The sequence below is a fragment of the Drosophila serrata genome, unplaced genomic scaffold (genome assembly GCF_035046125.1).
Source record: "Drosophila serrata isolate PLE 108 unplaced genomic scaffold, ASM3504612v1 contig_165, whole genome shotgun sequence".
Lineage (NCBI taxonomy): Eukaryota > Metazoa > Arthropoda > Insecta > Diptera > Drosophilidae > Drosophila > Drosophila serrata.
The window spans coordinates 346,498-364,562 of NW_028257063.1; the positions used below are offsets into that span (position 1 = coordinate 346,498).

The 18,065-nt window shown below is 42.6% G+C and overlaps 2 protein-coding genes across 23 annotated transcripts in view; one reads left to right on the top strand and one right to left on the bottom strand.

The window, feature by feature from the left end:
* Positions 1-3,476, bottom strand: part of Impbeta11 (importin beta11) — a 14,713-nt gene extending 11,237 nt beyond the window's left edge. For both annotated transcript variants that reach the window (XM_086826797.1, XM_086826798.1), the window contains exons 1-2: positions 3,340-3,476; positions 3,078-3,215 (exon numbers count right to left, since the gene is read on the bottom strand). The gene's annotated coding sequence lies outside the window, so the exon portion shown is untranslated. The remainder of the gene's footprint in view (positions 1-3,077; positions 3,216-3,339) is intronic.
* fus (epithelial splicing regulatory protein fusilli) overlaps positions 1-18,065 on the top strand; it is a 22,434-nt gene that overhangs the window by 2,735 nt on the left and 1,634 nt on the right. For 4 of the 21 annotated variants that reach the window (XM_086826807.1, XM_086826808.1, XM_086826806.1 and 1 more), the window contains exons 2-12: positions 2,301-2,629; positions 7,354-7,608; positions 9,426-9,702; positions 10,361-10,450; positions 10,518-10,572; positions 11,439-11,549; positions 11,722-11,992; positions 12,348-12,674; positions 12,771-12,917; positions 12,981-13,230; positions 17,476-17,738. In XM_086826807.1, the coding sequence (XP_086682933.1) occupies positions 2,501-2,629; positions 7,354-7,608; positions 9,426-9,702; positions 10,361-10,450; positions 10,518-10,572; positions 11,439-11,549; positions 11,722-11,992; positions 12,348-12,674; positions 12,771-12,917; positions 12,981-13,230; positions 17,476-17,738 (2,175 nt within the window). In that variant the 5' untranslated portion in view covers positions 2,301-2,500. Of the gene's footprint in view, positions 1-1,287; positions 1,908-2,134; positions 2,230-2,300; positions 2,630-7,353; positions 7,609-9,425; positions 9,703-10,360; positions 10,451-10,517; positions 10,573-10,607; positions 11,053-11,438; positions 11,550-11,721; positions 11,993-12,347; positions 12,918-12,980; positions 16,323-17,475; positions 17,739-18,065 lie in introns of those variants that run through there. The other 17 variants (XM_086826802.1, XM_086826803.1, XM_086826801.1 and 14 more) reach the window with 9 other exon arrangements.

The window sequence follows — 18,065 nt, forward strand, 5'->3', positions numbered from 1 at the left end:
CTTCTTAGCCAAATTAACCTTCATTTAAAATTAAATGGATTTCATAATCAAAAAATATATAATTATATATTAATATTGGTCAAAACTTTCCATTCCTCGAATGCTAGTTTGTCTTGGGGGAAGTCCCCCTGTATTTTGATTTCCAGTTAGAGTCTGTAGTTTGGGTTTCTTCTTTTTAATGACGAACATAACGCTTTCCCATTGTCTTTTCGGTCATTCTTTATTTTACCTTAATTGGGCCCAGACCCGAGCACCGTTATTCATTAATGAAGAGAGTACCTTTTCCGCGTCCATCTCTCATCATCAAGTGTCCAAACGAAAGGGAAAACTTGTCTATGCGTGGCTGCCCCTTTCGTATAACAGTATCGCTCTCTATAGCTTGCATTGCAATCAATTAAAAGCACATAAACCATCTCATAAGCTTGTGACTTATAGTATGATATGATGCCCCGTCCCTCCCTCGAGAGGTAGTGGTAAATCGAGGGGCTTTAATGGGCTGTAAGGGCTTTAGGTTTTTTCGTTTCCATCCGGAACAGGAAATAGAGCGCTCTTTTAGGCCTTTAAGTTTGTATTCCAACATTGGGCATTGCAACACTACAGCTTTCCAGTTTACTTAACCCCACAGGTCGAAAAAAAGGGTCAAAAGCATAAAGGTTACGAACCAGTTTAGGCTTTTTAGACGTAGTTCTTAACTTGGGTTGCCAGGGAACGTGGGAAACCGTATATTGATGATGATTTCCCGGTAACGGGGAAAACGACCCAAGGGGCAGGGCAAGATGCAAAAAGCGTTAAACGTTAAAAACCCGTAAAAAACAAACGTCATAAATTGCACAAGACCAGAGATATAACCGCAATCGCTGATTACCACATGGTCAATCTTCAATCTTCAATCTTCAGGAGGGACTGAGTAAATACAGAGCAACTGTGAAAAGAGGGATGATAAATCCCCTCGGCAATTTAAGTTATTAGTCAAGTGTGGACTATAAAAGCAGAGCAGACTGCTACAGTTGGTCTTCGATATATGTATGCTTTTAACAATTACTTTTAAAGAATTAATATAATTGGGTTTATTTTAGTAGTAGTATAAACTTCTTAAAGTCCATTTTGTCTGTCCGATAAATGTTAACTATATATTAAGAAAAAGAGGAAAGTATTTGAAAAAATTTTTTGTTAAAGGTATATCAGAACATTTTTAAAAATTATAATAATAATTGCAGTATTTTATTAACCTTTATAATTCAAAAACTTTTAATTTTTATGAATATAGCTATATACAAGCCATAACTTTTAATCCATTTCAACTCAAAGTCGTGAAATATATACTTTATAAATAACTCGAGTGCTCTTCATTTAAAGTTTAAACAAAATTGCATACTTAGTTTTTTAATGAGACCAGTTCAAGTTCTTCTTATTGAAACAGGACTGTTACCAGCTTCCGTTCCGATCTGATCAGATCCGACACGGCGAGCACTTAAAGTAACTCAATTACGAAAGTCTGGCCTTTTTGCACGTACATATGCATTATTTTAAAATTTAATTACAACAAAGAGCTGTCATTTTCAGTACTATAAAGAGCGACTTGCGCCTGCGCGCCCCGATTAACCCATGATCGCCATTTTGCTGAACTCTGCGGGTCTTGTGTTTTCATTAAGAGCAAAGCTTTTCCCATTAAAAATGCTCATAAAATTGCGCCGTAATTTCTCGTCGGTCCTTCGTACATATATTTGTTCACTTTTCGTTCCCGTCGTCGCCGTTTGAGTGAGTTTGTTGTTGGGCAAAATTAAATTTCAAATCGCCAGGCGAGGGTTAATACTTTAATTTCAATTTGACCCCCTTGACGTCAGCGGTGTTAGAAGTTCCATTCCGAGCCAATTACAAATGCAGCTGAAAAGCGGCAGGGCGGCAAGGTAAGGAGGGGAAAAACTGGCAACGTTACATGGGTTAAATGACGGACAAACAGACGGACAGACGGACGGACAGACGATGGATTGCATATGCAAAATGTCGTAGTGTCAAGAGTTTTGCCAAGTTTCGAGCGAATCGCCGGACTTTGGCTTTCTTTTTGATTTTTTAGTGCGAGCTCGCGGCACTATAGTATATAAGTCGTGTTTAGTATATATCTTTATAGTGGTTTCGCTTTGACTGTGCCACAAAACCGATTCGCTTTGTTTGACATTTCTTGAACGCACTTGTAATTAGTGCTTGCTTAATATGCAGCCCAAAGTCCGAGTATTCAGCTTGCAGTTTTCAGTTTTCAGTGCGGATTGTGTAATAACTTACCCTCTTTTCCCCTTTTACAGGCACAGCCGCTGGCGGAGCAGCCCTGAGAATGCAGTTCGTTCAAAGCTAGTCTGACATGAGGCTTCAGTTCACAGAGAACTAGGATCCATTAGAATCCATTAGATCAAATCACAGGATCCTCGATCCACGATCCATCCACAGCGATCTTTAGATCACGATCATCACAGGAGGAGGAGAAGGAGGAGCATATATAGATATAATGCAGGTTCCCGAGCACATTGTTTCACTGTACATCGCAACCTGTGGCCAAAATGGACCTGGCCTGGGTTCCGATGAAAAGGAGATCATATTGCTGGTGTTTGTCCTTCTGGAGGTGACCACTGGACAGGTGAGTTGATCCCTATATAGTTATATATTTTAATTAAACGCTTTAACAAAGCTTAGTTTTATCTGAAAATCTTGAAAAATTACCTACCTATAAAATTCATAGATAGTTTCAAGCTTAAAATTAATTGTCATACAGTCCAGATAATAACTTTAATAAAATCTGATTAATAGCTTGTAATTAATTTATATTTACACATCAATCACACAAAATTAAAATGATTTTGCATATATTAATACACGCTTAATTGCGATTGATAAAAATAATATTTCTTAAGTTCAAATAGACTTCGGAAAAGTGTTCTATATAGAAATTAAGTTCCCTGATCTCCCCTTCGGTGGCCCCGCCCACTGACCACCATTTTGCTGGATCGCTCGGCTTTCGTCTACGCTTTAATTAATGAATGCTGTGCGATAACAGACCCCTCGTACACTCACACACAGATACTCACCCATACAATCAGCTCAAACGCTGCACTTTCAACTGTGTGGCGTAGCGATCGCTTATTATGTTACAGCTCTCGATTTTGATTCGCCAAAAAAGATGCTGGTCGAGCGTTTTCATTCGGCCAGCCATATTCCGAGATACCCTTGAGATAAACAGAGTATTATATAATGTATATAGATATTTCTCTAGATATTATAATGACAAGTTACAACTTTTGATCGAGTGACGAAGAGAAGCTAGAATACTAGAGAAATATCTGCGATTACCTGAAAGCAAACTGCAATCACCATACGATATATATCTAATTAGCAGTTATACCAATCCTGATATGTATTTACGAGACTCGGAGAAGATAATGTCTAGATTGACACTTTCGAACTCTGGAATCTGACAGAATTTCCAACGATCCACGTGCTTGTTGGGGCTTCATCAGTATAGAGATGTTTATGTTTTTGGGGAGATCCCTCAACGTAATGCAGGGGGAGGAGTGGAAAACCAAATGGAGGGGCGGGTATAGTGTATATATATGGATATTTGCATATTTTCAGTTTACCAAGCGATTGACACTAATTGTTTGGAAAAAATCTCTAAACATCCGAGGTGGCTAAGGGCAGACCAACCGAAACCTGCCTGTCCCGTCGAGTGTCCGCTTCCATGGCATTACGAAATTCCCTAACCGACAAACTATCGCCCCGGCCATTAAATTTTATTTGCCAAGCGCCAAAGTAAAGTTTTCCAAGAAAGCATACAGAAGATTTTCAAATTGCATGATGATGTAATAGGCCCCAACAATTGGCATCCTTCCAAGAGATGTGTTGACTTTGGAAATAGGTTTTTAGCCTTGTTCAAGAAGAGAATACTTTTTGATATAGAAATGGGGCTTAATACTGATAGTTTAAATGTGATCATCAATCATATAATAAGAATTATCCCAATTTTGTAGTAAATGTGATCATCTTATGGATTTGTTCCAATTTATTAAAGTAATTCCCCAATAATGGGTTATATGAGTGAGATGGTAATCGTTTTGTTTTGGACTTAAAGATCTTTGAATAATTTATCCCCCCTCCATTATTGAGCAACACACAACCAATCGGTTTCCCCATTTTCAATGCATTTCGTGGAGTTCAATAATGACGCTTTCGGTACGCAATTTTATTTGCCCAATGTGCTTGACAATCTCGAGAGCACACAAAACCCGTATCGGATGGTTACGTGGATGCTTCGATTCCGGCGGAGGCTGCGTGTTCAGAGGCATTGCACCGATGCCAACTATACACTATATATATATATATATATACACTTGGATGTTGTGGAGGTTGTTTTCGCACCGGCTAGAACTGATGATGAGGGAAAAATTGCCGGCCATTAGAGATGGCTCTGTGTGTACCTTCGGGTCGGGGCTCTTGAGGGGTTTTTTGCTGGCTTTGCTTTTGTTTTGTTTTTTAGTTTTTTTTTAGGTTTTTGTCGGTGGAGATGTTTGCCTGACATTGTCGCGATTTTATGACGAGCACGCAACATTTTTAGTAAGTGCAGGGAGTACCTCCTTCTACCCCCTTGGGCTGATCTTAAGTGGCATTTAATGGCGACATTGGGGGACCGCAATTACGGGTGCTTCTATTTCTGTTTGAGATGATATTTTCAACTTTTTTGAGACTCATTTTTTTGGACCCTTCCGATGGCCCCCTTGACCCGCCGACAACTTCTGTCTTTGATTGCTGCCAAGCTATTGTGAATTAATTACCTCAAGCTTAAACTTTGGCTTCCAGCTAAGTGGCTTTGTGGCTTTCGCAAAACGATTCGGCTTTGGGGCCAATTTTTATGCTAATCTTGTGCGGTGAGTCCCCGTGGCAAACTATCGGTGGTGGTATTATTATTATTATTATTATTTATTTCGCTTTTCTCTCGCTGTTTTTGGCTGGGTCAAGGGGTCAGACGGTTGAATTTCTCCCATAGATCCTCCTTCCTCGCCGAATTTCAGACCCTAATGAGAGCTATACTAGTCTACAGTGGACTTCTGAATAAAATATTATTTATATATTGTGGACACAAATCTGAATACCAAATTCTGTCTGCGAAATCTATGCAAATATCTGGATGCCACATAATGCTCGCAACGGTATTCGCAAGCAATTGGAAAGCTGCGTATCGAAAAACAATTAACTATATTCACGGATCTGACTTCATTTTGACAATATATATAGTGTTTAAGTCACTTTAAATTGTTGCGAATTATGAATATATTTGGCTCAGATCACGAGACAAAAGTGTGATTGCCTATTGGCGTATTGATGATATATTAAACTATTTCCCAAGAGTTTCAAATTAATTAAGGGAAAGTAACGCTTGCTGTGTGATATAACCTGTCAATTTATAAGATTAATAGGTATATGTTTTAATTTTAGACCTTAATAGCTTAGCTTGAGATAAGAAATTTAATTGGTATGTCTAAAAGATGTTTAGCTATGGCAAACTACAAATAGTAATTATTTCTTTAATATATCTTGACACCATCATGTTGAATTAGTTATATTGATATCTATTTTAAACATCAAACTGAATACTAGATCAAAGTATCATATAGTAGTTCCTTCTCTCAACCAACTCCGTCATCATAATTGCAATAATCCAATGACAGAAATTAATATTTGATTCAGTCATAAAAGTGATCTGGGTTTTATATTTGGCAGACTGGCGACGTGCCCCATAATAACGCGTTCTCTATCGATGACCGATTCCGACTGTCATTTGGCTGCCTAATGGGGCGATGGCTGGTCTTATTTTTGGACAGGTGAGAGGGGCAGCACGACAGAACTGTCAATTTGGAAAGCTTGATTATGGTATTCGGTTTTGAGCGGGAAGCGTGATAAGAGAATTTATTGACTTTCCCGAACGGAGACACACTTTTCCGGCCTCTCCTCGGGTGATCTGTTTCCCGCTACCATTTTCGTGTCAGCTCGATATCAAATTGAATTTCTCTGTTATAGATTTCTTGCTCGAGAGCAATTTTCTTGATTTGATAAAGACACACACACTCGCTTGTGGCTCACATATACCGATGCAGTAATTGGCATGTTAATTGCAGGCTAGTTATGACTCGTATGGCAACAATTAAAGTTAATTAACATTTGAAAACAAACTGCAAAAAGTCGCCGGAGTGGAGGTGCGCGGTGAGGCTGCCGCCGCTCTTAATCTCCAACGCTCTGTGCGGCTCTACTTGAACCAATTAGAACTCTTAGCTGTCTGAACTTTAATAATTCAATCTGTGATTCCACCAACCGCTAACTGGGTGGGTTAAGTGGAAACTAAGGCATCGCATATACCCTCTCTCCATCGGGGGTTGTGTTGGGAAACAACCTAAAAGACTGGCATAATTAGGAGTGCTCTTAACCCCAAAGGAACCCAAATATGCCAGACCTGGATGAATATAACATGACGACCGCAAACTCATGCATTTTTCATTTGGTTCGGAACCCTATTCCGACCAGCCGTATATCGTCGTATCGCCCCGTTTCCCCATAAATATTGCTCCTCCATTCAAAGCCCATGCAAATCGATTTCAGGAGACGCCGTCAGAAATTGGAAAACAAAGAAAAGTACAAGTTTTAGTTACATTTCCTAAGGCCTAAGGCCTAAGGTCTGCTCCGAGCGTTCTGTTTCGGATTTTTATAGATTTGCATAGAGCTCAACTACCTGCAGAGACTGGCGATTCCAATTCCGATTTGGATTCGGATCGTGACTACTTTGACTTCTTTGCATATCCGTTGACGCAAGACTGGCTCTTTGTTCCCTGAAATTTTGAAGGTTTTCCGCTGTTCACCTTTTTAAAATATGTATTTCCTCCCCGAGAACCATCCAGAAACATGGCGCCCCGGGATTGCAGGTGTACCCTGCTATCGGATGATAGTGATAGCAAAAAAAACTTGGCTCGGTCAAGAGCAGGTTTCTGCCTGGATTGATAAGACTGGGAACAGTCATGCTTACTGTATACTTGTTTGACTTTGGGCATAATAATATATATTTACAGATTTGTAATAATATACTATTTTATGTTGCATGTTTCTTTTATGCCTTAATCTGGAAGTTAGTATTTGAAATGAAGAGTCTCCAACTTAAGCTTAATATCATATTACTCTTAGTTAGAGTACTAAAATCTTTATCCCCTGAAGATCTTTTACAATCCTTTACAAACAATACTCTTTGCTATCATTATTACTGGCAATTATAATTGTCTAGCCAGACAACGAGACTAATGAATCTTTTCCCTTGTACCAAAACAGATCGTTGGAACCAAACAAATACTCGTACGGCCGGATGGCTACTTCATCAAGGATCGCACCATCTCTGGCTCCTCGGATAACTCGAGTGCCACCAATAATACGGCCAGTTCCCCGCCCCTAGCCATCGGTGACTTCTCCGGTGTCTCCAACAATGGCAGTGGCAATGGCAGCACCCTGGACAATGGTAGCGAACTAATCCTGCCCATTGCAGAGGCCCAGGCGGCGGGAAAGCCACTGAGCGAGGCCATCGAAGAGGTGCGTATTAACCAATTCGAAAATCCCATCCCAATCTGATCCATGCCATAATCGGGGAGCACGTTGTTTCGGGTTGTTGTGACTTGTTTGGATTTCGACCTGTTATCAGCCGGAGGAGAGCCGGTAACCGAATCCGATAAGATTAGGCACACTGCACTATGTGTGGCTAGTGAATGCAAACGTTTTGGGGGTAGCAGAGTGAGGTCTATTTATGGAACGCACCCTCTAAAAAAAAAAAGAGAATGATTCGTTGTTGGTCCTTGCCCCGGCTTCTCGGTGAAGTGTTGCGTTGTCTCTTATCAATGGGCATCGGGTTTCCAGGGCTGTAAAAGTACACAGGGAAAAAAACGACCCAGTAATTTACATTTAAATATGTGTAATATATATTCCCTTTATTTATATATATTTGAGGCTATTTTTGATACAAAGAAGAGTTAAATGCTAAAAGGGGAACTTAAAATGAAACCTTTTGATCTCAATTAAAGTTAAATACAAATATAAATTACACACAAAATATCTTAAAGCTCGGACATCTTTATCTTACATTGTTTATTATATTTCACAACATTTGTTGCAATTTTTACCGACTATTTAAAGATGAATGACTTTAGCGCCTCACGTGTTATATATTTACGTATTTCTGATAAGCCAATCGGCGATTAAAGATTTGATTTCAATACTTGGGAGTCACAATGAGTGTACTCGATTCTTGCTTCATCACCATGGATTGCACTCTCCTCTTGGAGACCTTTGGCCCAGCACAGATTCCACACCCATTCATACAAGAGCTTCTCCTACTCCCCCTCGTCAGTGCTTATCAGAAACCCTGATAAGGTTTCCACTTCAGGCAAGCCCCCAGTTTTAATTTCAACTCCGTTCGGGTGTCAGAATGATGACTCTCTCTCTGGCAGAGGGGCAGGGAAAAATGCCGCTTGGCAAACACATTCGACATATATTATTGGCTGCTGATGCAGATAAAAGATCTCGATATGGTTAGGGAAAATAGTGCAAGAACCCAATGGGGTCTTTAAAAATATTGAAAAAGTTTGAAAAAGAGTTAAATTTTACCTTTAAAGAGTTACTTAAAATGGAAACCCATCTGTTCAATAGGGTTTATTTTAAGTTTCTGTTTAATGGGCTTTAAATTATTCTGGTTTTATCAACTATACTTAGGTTTAAAGATATATAGATTATAGGTCGGAAAGTATTCCCTTAAAAATCCCATACATAATCTGATTATATCTAAAGCATATTCCCTTTGCCCAAGGCATTTATTGAGCCGGGCTTTAAACTGCATCTGGAAACTTTTGTTCCCAGACAAGATCAAGTCATGACGCATAGGAAATATCCGGCACAAGCCTGGCATACTAATTGGTCCAATCAATAGGGCTCGAAGAGGCATTGGCCCGGAGATAAAGAAAAAGGGTATCCAGAAAAGCTGCAGTTTATCGACGGGGGCAAAGTGTCCGGGGATTAGTGATGTCATATGGATTATACTCCAGTCTCTGACGCGATTTTGAGCTGGTAATGCGACATTAAGCCGTGTGTTATATTTACTCACCGTGACACGGCTGAAAACTGTTCACTTAATTGGCAATAATTGCCGGCGACTAAACGGGTTCCAAGCCAATGGCATTGGGGCACTATCAGTAGTGACCCAAAGAGTATATTTCTAGTGGAATGCTTGGGGTATTTTCCTCCTATACTCTAGTATGTGACCTTTGCTCCAATCTCTCTCTCTCTCGGTCTCGGTCTCCCTTTCTGTCTCTATGAATTCTGTGTACTAATTGCAGTTACTAATATGTTTTTTCCTTTAGTTCGATGCCTACCTGCGATCGCTGTCTCTCCACGATACGGAGATCAAGCTGGTCACGGATGGACAGCTGCCGCTGAGGCAGTGCCTTCATCGGGAGGCCAGTGCCAAGGATGTGGAGCTGCCTACGTACTACAATCGCTTTAGCGATCTGCGCAAGGAGTTTCTGCGCTACAAGTCCGGTGACCTTGCCCGCGCCCTTGTTCCCGTCAAGGATGTGAAGAAGATGCTGCAGGCGCCGACGGCGCCCATGCCACAGTCCATCGCCGAGATGCTGGGAGGTGAGTCTTTGCTCTTGAAAGCTTTTCTTTACTTTAAACTAATTTGTTGGGAAAAACTAGATATCATTTGTAGGGTTTGCAAAAACTCCCATATGTATAAAAATATCATTAAATTCGTTAGTCAAGAATATAAATTGGAATTTTCTTTATCTTTATATTTATTAAAATTTCCCTAAAACAATGCTTTCCCCAGAGCTATATAGCTTTTTCTAGGGCAATATAATCTTAGTCAAAAGCTTATAAATATGTGAAGGAGTCATTTCCGACCCTATAAGTCATATATATTCTTGATCAGCATCGAAAGGCGAGTCGATCTAGCCATCTCAGGGACAAATAAAAAAAAATTTTAATTTTTTGAAAATTTTATAAGGGGTTACATCGTTAAAATGTTCAAAAATTGAAAAATTTTTAAATATTTTAAAATCTTAAATTGAGTATGCAGATTTATAAACCTTAAAAAAACTAACACAGAACAGTTTTCTGATTGAAAATTAATGCAGTTTTGGCAAAGTTGTGATCGATCCAAGTTGCAAGGGTATTCAAACTTTAGCCTTTTCGTTTTTCCTAGAAAAGGTTGTTATTTCCGATCAATTTAATGAATTAATAATTATTTTTAAATGATTAAAAATACTCATTATCCTTTGTTTTTCGCTCTCAGATCTCAACACTTCATCGGTGGAAGACAACGACTTTTACATACGCGAATCTCGCGACATGGTCACTGTGATCCAGACACTGCTACAGGCAGGTGAGTACCCTCAAGTCAAGGTATTCCCTTTAAATCCCATCTAAACAATTATTACCTCTAAATGCAGGTCACAAATTTGCTGCAAACGAGTTGGTCAACCTGGTACTGGAACCTGGAATTTGGTGAGTTTGCAAGCTTTGGCTTTGAGCTAGTTCCAGCCAGCACAATGACTCCACTCAAGCCCCCTCTCAGCTGATCCAAGCACCATGTCGAGCGTGAAATACTCAAAACTCAAACTCACTCATAGCGATCGAACCCATAAGAAAGCCACTCGAGACCTGAGACACCCGGACCCACGAGGCGGCCCCCAAAACCGAGCTGGGAGCGTCGTCTTCTCAGTCTACGTTTGGCTTGGAAGGCGATAAGAGCTCAGTGTGGCAAGGGATCGGTCTCGGTGCTCAGTGTTCAGTGCTCGGTTCTTAGTTCTCAAATCGGATCGAATCGGATCGTATTGTATAGTATCGGATGGCATCGCAACGGATCATAGGGAACGTTTCTGGTTATCGCCTTGGAAAATTTCAGCTACCTACCTAAAACAGCAGTCTATAAAATATTCAATTAACCAGAGCGAGGGCGAGGGCGAGGGGAAGAGTGTGTGAGAGGTAACCTCCAAGTCCCTGGCTTTAGAATGGCAATTTTCTGAAACTCCTTGTCGGATTATTCATGTTTTTATTTGTTCGCGCAGCTCGTTTGGTTTTATTTTCCATTTTTCTTTATACATATATTTTTTGTGTTATTTGCTGGCTGGCCCATTTATGCATGACATTCTGCTTAGTGGTAGTATGTGTGTGTTTGGGAGAGTCAGCAGAAAATGTTTATGCGACTCGATAATCGCCAAGAACTCTGGCTGCATGGCGGAACGTGACTGCGACGCCGTTTTCCCAAAAGGCTCCATCCCCAGCACACGTGTTGCATAAGGATAGGCAGCACTTTTAGTTACTTACTTACTTACTTACTTACTAACCCCTTGTGCCCTTTTTTCCTGCAGCTCAATTGACGACGAGATCGACGGCAACTGCATAGTGCGGGCCAGAGGATTGCCCTGGCAGAGCAGTGACCAGGATATAGCCAAGTTCTTTCGCGGCCTCAACGTAGCCAAGTGAGTGTGTCCGAGATGTGTGTTGTGAAAGCCCAATAAAATCCAACTCAAAACCAAACTTAATCCAATCGAATGCAACCCATTGATAAGCCAGTTCATGGGTCACACCCGTCGCGATTACAAGCGACCTACTTTATCTTCCAATTTGATTTACATTCTGCCTCTTTTCCAGGGGCGGCGTGGCACTCTGCCTCTCACCGCTGGGACGGCGGAACGGCGAGGCCCTCATTCGCTTTGTGTCCCAGGAGCATCGCGACATGGCACTCAAGCGGCACAAGCATCACATTGGCACCCGGTACATTGAGGTGTATCGGGCCTCTGGGGATGATTTCCTGGCCATTGCCGGTGGAGCGTCCAATGAGGCGCAGGCTTTCCTCTCCAAGGGCGCCCAGGTGATCATTAGGATGAGGGGTCTGCCCTATGATGCCACCGCCAAGCAAGTGGTGAGTATATAAAGTATATAAAGATATAGAACAATGGATTTGATTCAGAGCAGGCGCTTATGGGTTTCTATTTCCATTTCTTATTCTATGAAATTATTTGAACATTGAATGAAATTGAATTGTTGATTCAGTCCAAGTACTTTTAATATGATTTCTTGTAAGCTATATACTTTATTTCAAAGAAATAGATAAACAGATGTAACTCAGAATGAAACCCTAAACTTACTACACATAAGATTAGTATCAGAGCTGTATTAAAATCTAAGCTTTTACTAAGAAACTAGCTTAGTTACCCTTTGTTACGATAATACAAATAATAAAACCAACTAATTAATTATGTTTCTCCCTTTTCCAGTTGGATTTCTTCACCACTGGCGACACGGCGCCCTGTCATGTTCTGGACGGTAGCGAGGGCGTGCTGTTTGTGAAGAAACCAGACGGACGGGCCACCGGAGATGCCTTCGTTCTGTTCGCCCATGAGACGGACGCACCCAAGGCTCTGGGACGGCACCGCGAATCCATCGGGCAGCGGTACATCGAGCTCTTTCGGTCTACAACCGCTGAGGTGCAGCAGGTGCTCAATCGATCGATGGATCCCAAGAACTATGAGTCGGGCGGCAATCACAGTCAACCGCCGCTGATCGCCCAGCTGCCGACGATGCAGCTGCCGCTGCTGCCGCAGGTGGGTGCCCACAGCCTCGGCCACAGCCTCGCAGCCACACAGACAGCTAACCTCTGCCCTCCGGTGCCCCATGCCGCTCTCACTCTCCCCACACAGCACCTCATCACCTCGGGCACCACCAAGAACTGCATTCGGCTGCGCGGACTACCCTATGAGGCGATGGTCGAGCATATACTCCACTTCCTGGATGACTTTGCCAAGCACATTATCTACCAGGGTGTGCATATGGTGATCAATGCGCAGGTGAGTCTAGGAAATCAATATTAGCAAGGAATTTTTAAGATAACTTTCATGATTCTATTACAGGGCCATCCGAGTGGCGAGGCCTTCATCCAAATGGACTCGGAGGACTCGGCCCGTTTGTGTGCCCAGCGCAAGCATAACCAGTACATGGTCTTCGGCAAGAAGTTCCGCTACATCGAAGTGTTCCAGTGCTCCGGCGACGACATGAACATGGTCCTCAATGGCGGCCTGGCCTCCCCAGTGGCCCAGCCGCCGCAACCTCATCACGCTGGCCATGCCCATAAGCAGACCTCGCTGCTGGCGGCCACCTCGGGTATGTTTAGTTCGGCGGCCGGCGGTCAGTCGCCGACGGTTAGCTCTACCGCCGGTTCAGTTACCCAGTCGCTCAGTCCGCTCAGTCCGCTGGGCGGCTCCCACTCACACAACACGCACACTCATCCCCATACGCACCCGGGTCATGCCCACTCCGCGGTAGCTGCTGCAGCCGCCGCTGCCGCTGCTGCTCATCATGGATTGCCACCATCTTCGGCCTTGCTGCCGAATCTTTCAGCCGCCGGTGGATTGGCTTCCTTCATGGCCGCTCAACCCTCGGCGGCTGCTGCTGCTGCTCATAACGCTGCCTCGCTGCAGAGTGCAGCGGTGGCCCTGGCTCCCCCAAGCTACTCCATCAATCCGTTTTCATTGCCGCCACCAGGAACAGCGGCAGGAGCGGGCTCCACGCCCGCCCTGCTGGCCCAACAGCAGGCCCAGTTTATTGCCCAGCAGAGTCTCCTGGTGCGCCAGCAGGCGGCGGCAGCTGCTTTGGCTGCCGAGCAGCAACAGCAGCAGCAGGTGCAACAGGCGCAACAGCAGCAGCTCTATGCCAGCGCCATGCTGCAACAGCATCCGCACCTGTATCTGCAGCACCAGCAGGCGCAGCAGCAGCAACAGCAGCTTTATGCCAGTGCAATGCTACAGCAAGGCCACCAGCCGCAGTTTGTGCTGATGCAACGTCCCGCGGCTGCTTATCTGCCGCCCTTTCAGTTGGGCTATATGCCCACCGCTGCGGGGGCAGCAGCAGCAGCTGCAGCTGGAGCAGGCGCTGGAGCGGCAGCGGCAGCCTCATCCGCCGGCTCCACGGCGGGCAGCTCCATGAAGCGTTCGTATGAGAATGCCTTCCAGCAGGATGCAGCCGGAGCAGCAGCGGCGGCCAGTGCGGCTAAGCGGGCTCTGACCCGTACGCCCAGTAGCGTTTATTCCTACTACAATCCGGGCATATAGATAGGGATCGGGAGATATTATATCCCCCAACAAATCTCCAGCACTTCGGGCACATTCCGCGAGTGGGCGATGGGTGTTGTTCGTTCGTTCGCTCGTTCATAATATGCGAAAGTTAAACCCGCATTTAAAAGCACACACACATACATACCACACATTTAGTAACCATATATCATAGATATCATATATATCATATGTACCATCGTGGCAACACTCACACACCTGCATACCAGACATTCTCTAGAGCTTAATTACCAACTTGGAACGTAGACTTAAGTACTTTTCTTGTATGGAGTACTCGTAGTAGCCTAAGCATACTTGTCTATGGTCTAAGCGAATAATACTTACTATAATCATATATATATATAATATGCCAAGGGAATTTACCAGATCTGATCAAGTGGTTTAAGGAACTATATAAAAAGTTATAAGATATATCTTTGTATCTACCTGATGCTCGTAATATTTCAAGAGTTATACATCACCTGATCAAATCCGGGGAAAAACCCTTAAACCTTATACACACACGTGGGCACACACACACACACGCACACATACTGAAGCACTGCTCACCCACACACATCTGCATTTTGTACAATGGGCTAACCCAAAGGGAATTTAGAAAAAAAAGGGATTCAAAAGTGTCCTGTGATCACTTGTGTTCTACTTAGCATTTCACAATCTTAAATTCTTAAACGCTTGGTGTTTGTGTGTGCAGGCGTGTGTATCTAAGGCAGAGGGGGGAAGGTCAGAACTATATATTTATATACCTATATAGTATATATAACTTGTCCGTCCCTCCCAACCGATTCGAAGGCAATCAACAGAGGCTAACGTGGTTCATGGCGAGAGGGTGGCCTCTCTATTGGCAGTGCAATCTAATTTTAATGTTTACTCCCCCTTTTTTGGAAGAACCTTCCTTCTCCTTTTACAAGCCCCAAGATAGCCAAGCTCCCGCCATGAACGACGTCAGGTGTTGGCTCAAGCGCATATTTAAGCTGAAATTTTGAAACCGAAACCCAAATCCAATATAAATATATATCGATACGATACCGAGAACTGTTTACGGGCTAAGCGAGTCTATATAAACATTCATATATAGACGATATAATGATACCCAGTTCTTGAATAACATTCGATCGGTGGAGTCAGTTGTGTGCCCATCGATTTATACACATATATATTTAAACATTTATACATGCTAGCTGTAAGATGAGAATGATAATGATGATGAAATGGCAAGACTTGTCCCCTGCCTCTCTCCATGGCCGCTAACTAATTAATCAAACAATTAATAATAATGATAATCTCATCGTTTTGACTTGCAATACCCTATAAATAGTGCCTAGATCTAGATGGTGTAGCTCTTAAGTGTGCGTAACTGGTGTTAGTCGCAAATTGGGATAGTACTCTCTATACCTATCACTCTCTACTCTATACAGATATATATATATCTCTCCCTCTCACTGTCTGTGTGTGTGTGTTCTCTGTCATCACTAATTTAGTCTCGGGATCAACTAGAGATACTCTATCTAAAGCTTGTTGTAAGTCTTGGGTCCGCTTTAGTGTCTAAACAAACATACATATACATATATAGATAGTGTGTGCGTGTGTGTCTAGTCTGGATGGATAACTGGTGAATGGTGAATCGGGTTTACATCCCCTTTACACACACACACACCACCAAGCTTCCTGTCTGCGTCCTTCCAAGAGGGAGTTCCCCCCTGAGATCCCGTCCTCTCTGCTCCTCCTCCTGCTACTGCGTCTAACACTCAGTTCCGCTCGGCTTGGGACTATATCCAAATATGTTATATCGAGCTTGGCAAGAGAAAGGCATGGGGAAGTTAGCCAGCGCCTAGCCTAATCCTTAGCCTAATTTAACCTTATAGTCTTAGTAGTCTTATGGCAATCGAGTGGCTTCCGAGCGGGTTCTGTGGCCACTTTAAACAACCAACACACACACATAATCAATAATATCTCTACTTAACTAGTTTGTACGCACAAAAGGCAAACAGTTTTTAATGTTTTTTTCTCTGGAAACATTTTTTACAATTTTTGATATTCCATTCTTTTTTATTACCATTAGATGTTTAGTGAAACAATCTTTGATTAATTTTTTACATCAATAAAAATACGACATACCGCCTACGCTCTCTCTCTCTCTATCTATCTATCTATATCTTTTATCATCCCTGTCGCTCTCTGTGTGTGTCTTATATCTCGACGAGTAGAGGATAATAGATCGATCTAACTAATACAACCCCCCGCCCCACGAAAAAATAAGTCATTTAATGGGTTTAGATACTCCCTACTAACCCCAAAAGTGAGACCGATTCTCCTGGACAGTAACCCGCAACTCCCCTATAATATCCCTGATCCCGTGACCCACACCATACACCCTCTCATAGACACACCCCTCTATATATTATATGTACACATGTAACTGGGGTATCCGGGGCTTGGGCTTAGCTTTTACACTCGATCGCGTTTTCAGCGGACTTTCAGTGGATCTAATGGAATCGGAGTCGGCATATGGCGTGTGTAATTGGTTTCTGTTTCCGTCACTGTTCTAGCTGCATATATATAATATATTTATATATATTCGGTGCTCTCGTAACTTTAAGTGGAATGTCCATCATGATCGTACTAGTCCATAGACGCATCCTGTATGTAACTCGGCGCAGTTGTCCTTCGGGTGCATAATATCAATACGGCCACTCTTGAGGGGCCTGGTGCTTGGATTAAAACAATATACTCGTACAACAATCGACTCAAAATTACTCAACAACAAACAATCAACAATCAATTGGCTAAAAACATGTTCCAAATTTGTACTTGTACTCTCGTTGTGCGCAACTGTTTTCATGGTCTCTGGTGGTGAGGTGGTAAGATACTCGTTCCAACTACCAAGTACTATATATATATATATGTCTCTCCTACCATTGCAATGTCTAAACGGTGAGTGATTGAATACGATTTTCCCCCTGCTAACCCCCCCCAAAAAAAAACCTAAAACCCCACCGACTAACCCCACTAGCTACGGAATTAAGATCACTAACTAACCAAAGTAACCCAAGAGAAAAGGAACTATAAAGCGAATAGATAAAAGCTAGGAACCCAAGGATCTGCTGTATATCTTGTATATGTCAAGTCATACTCACAACACCAATTACCCCTTACCAATTACCAATAGCTCCCCCAGCCTCAGAAATACCCTGTTTTTCGCTAGTTATCCCCCTGGAAATTTGAAGAAATCTGATCTTATAATAACCTATTCTTTTTTTTTTGTTTCCTCGTCTAGGTGCCGCTGTGTTGGGCGCTCATTTTGGTGCTCCATTCCCCGCCTATGGAGCAGGTCCGCCGCCGCCGCCTCCTCACACTCCGCTGCTGGCCACGCCTCGATCGCACCACCACCCACACCACGCCCATCCCCATTCGCATCCGCACCACCCGGCGTCGGCCTTCTATCCGCCTCCACTTGTCTACTGGCCCTACCCAAGTCCGCCCGTCTCGCCCACAACTTACTTCAGTCAGCCGGGAGCACATTCGCCATCGCAACCTTTGGTAAGAAATTTAAAGCTATTATATTACGATATGATAGGGATATCAATCAGTATAATAGCTGAATTCTGTAGGAAATTCTTAAGAAAAGAGCAGAAAGATATCACAAAAGCTTCATGAAATTAATTGGATTTTATTCTTATAAAATTGTTAACATTTTCGTTAGTTTTAATACTACCATTTTTGGGTTTTGTCATTTTAGTTCGAAGCTAATAGCTATGTGAAGGAGTCATTTCCGACCCCATGAATCTTATATATTCTTGATCAGCATCAACAGACGAATCTTTCTAGCTATCTCCGGCAAAAAATAAAAATTTTAAATTTTTTGAA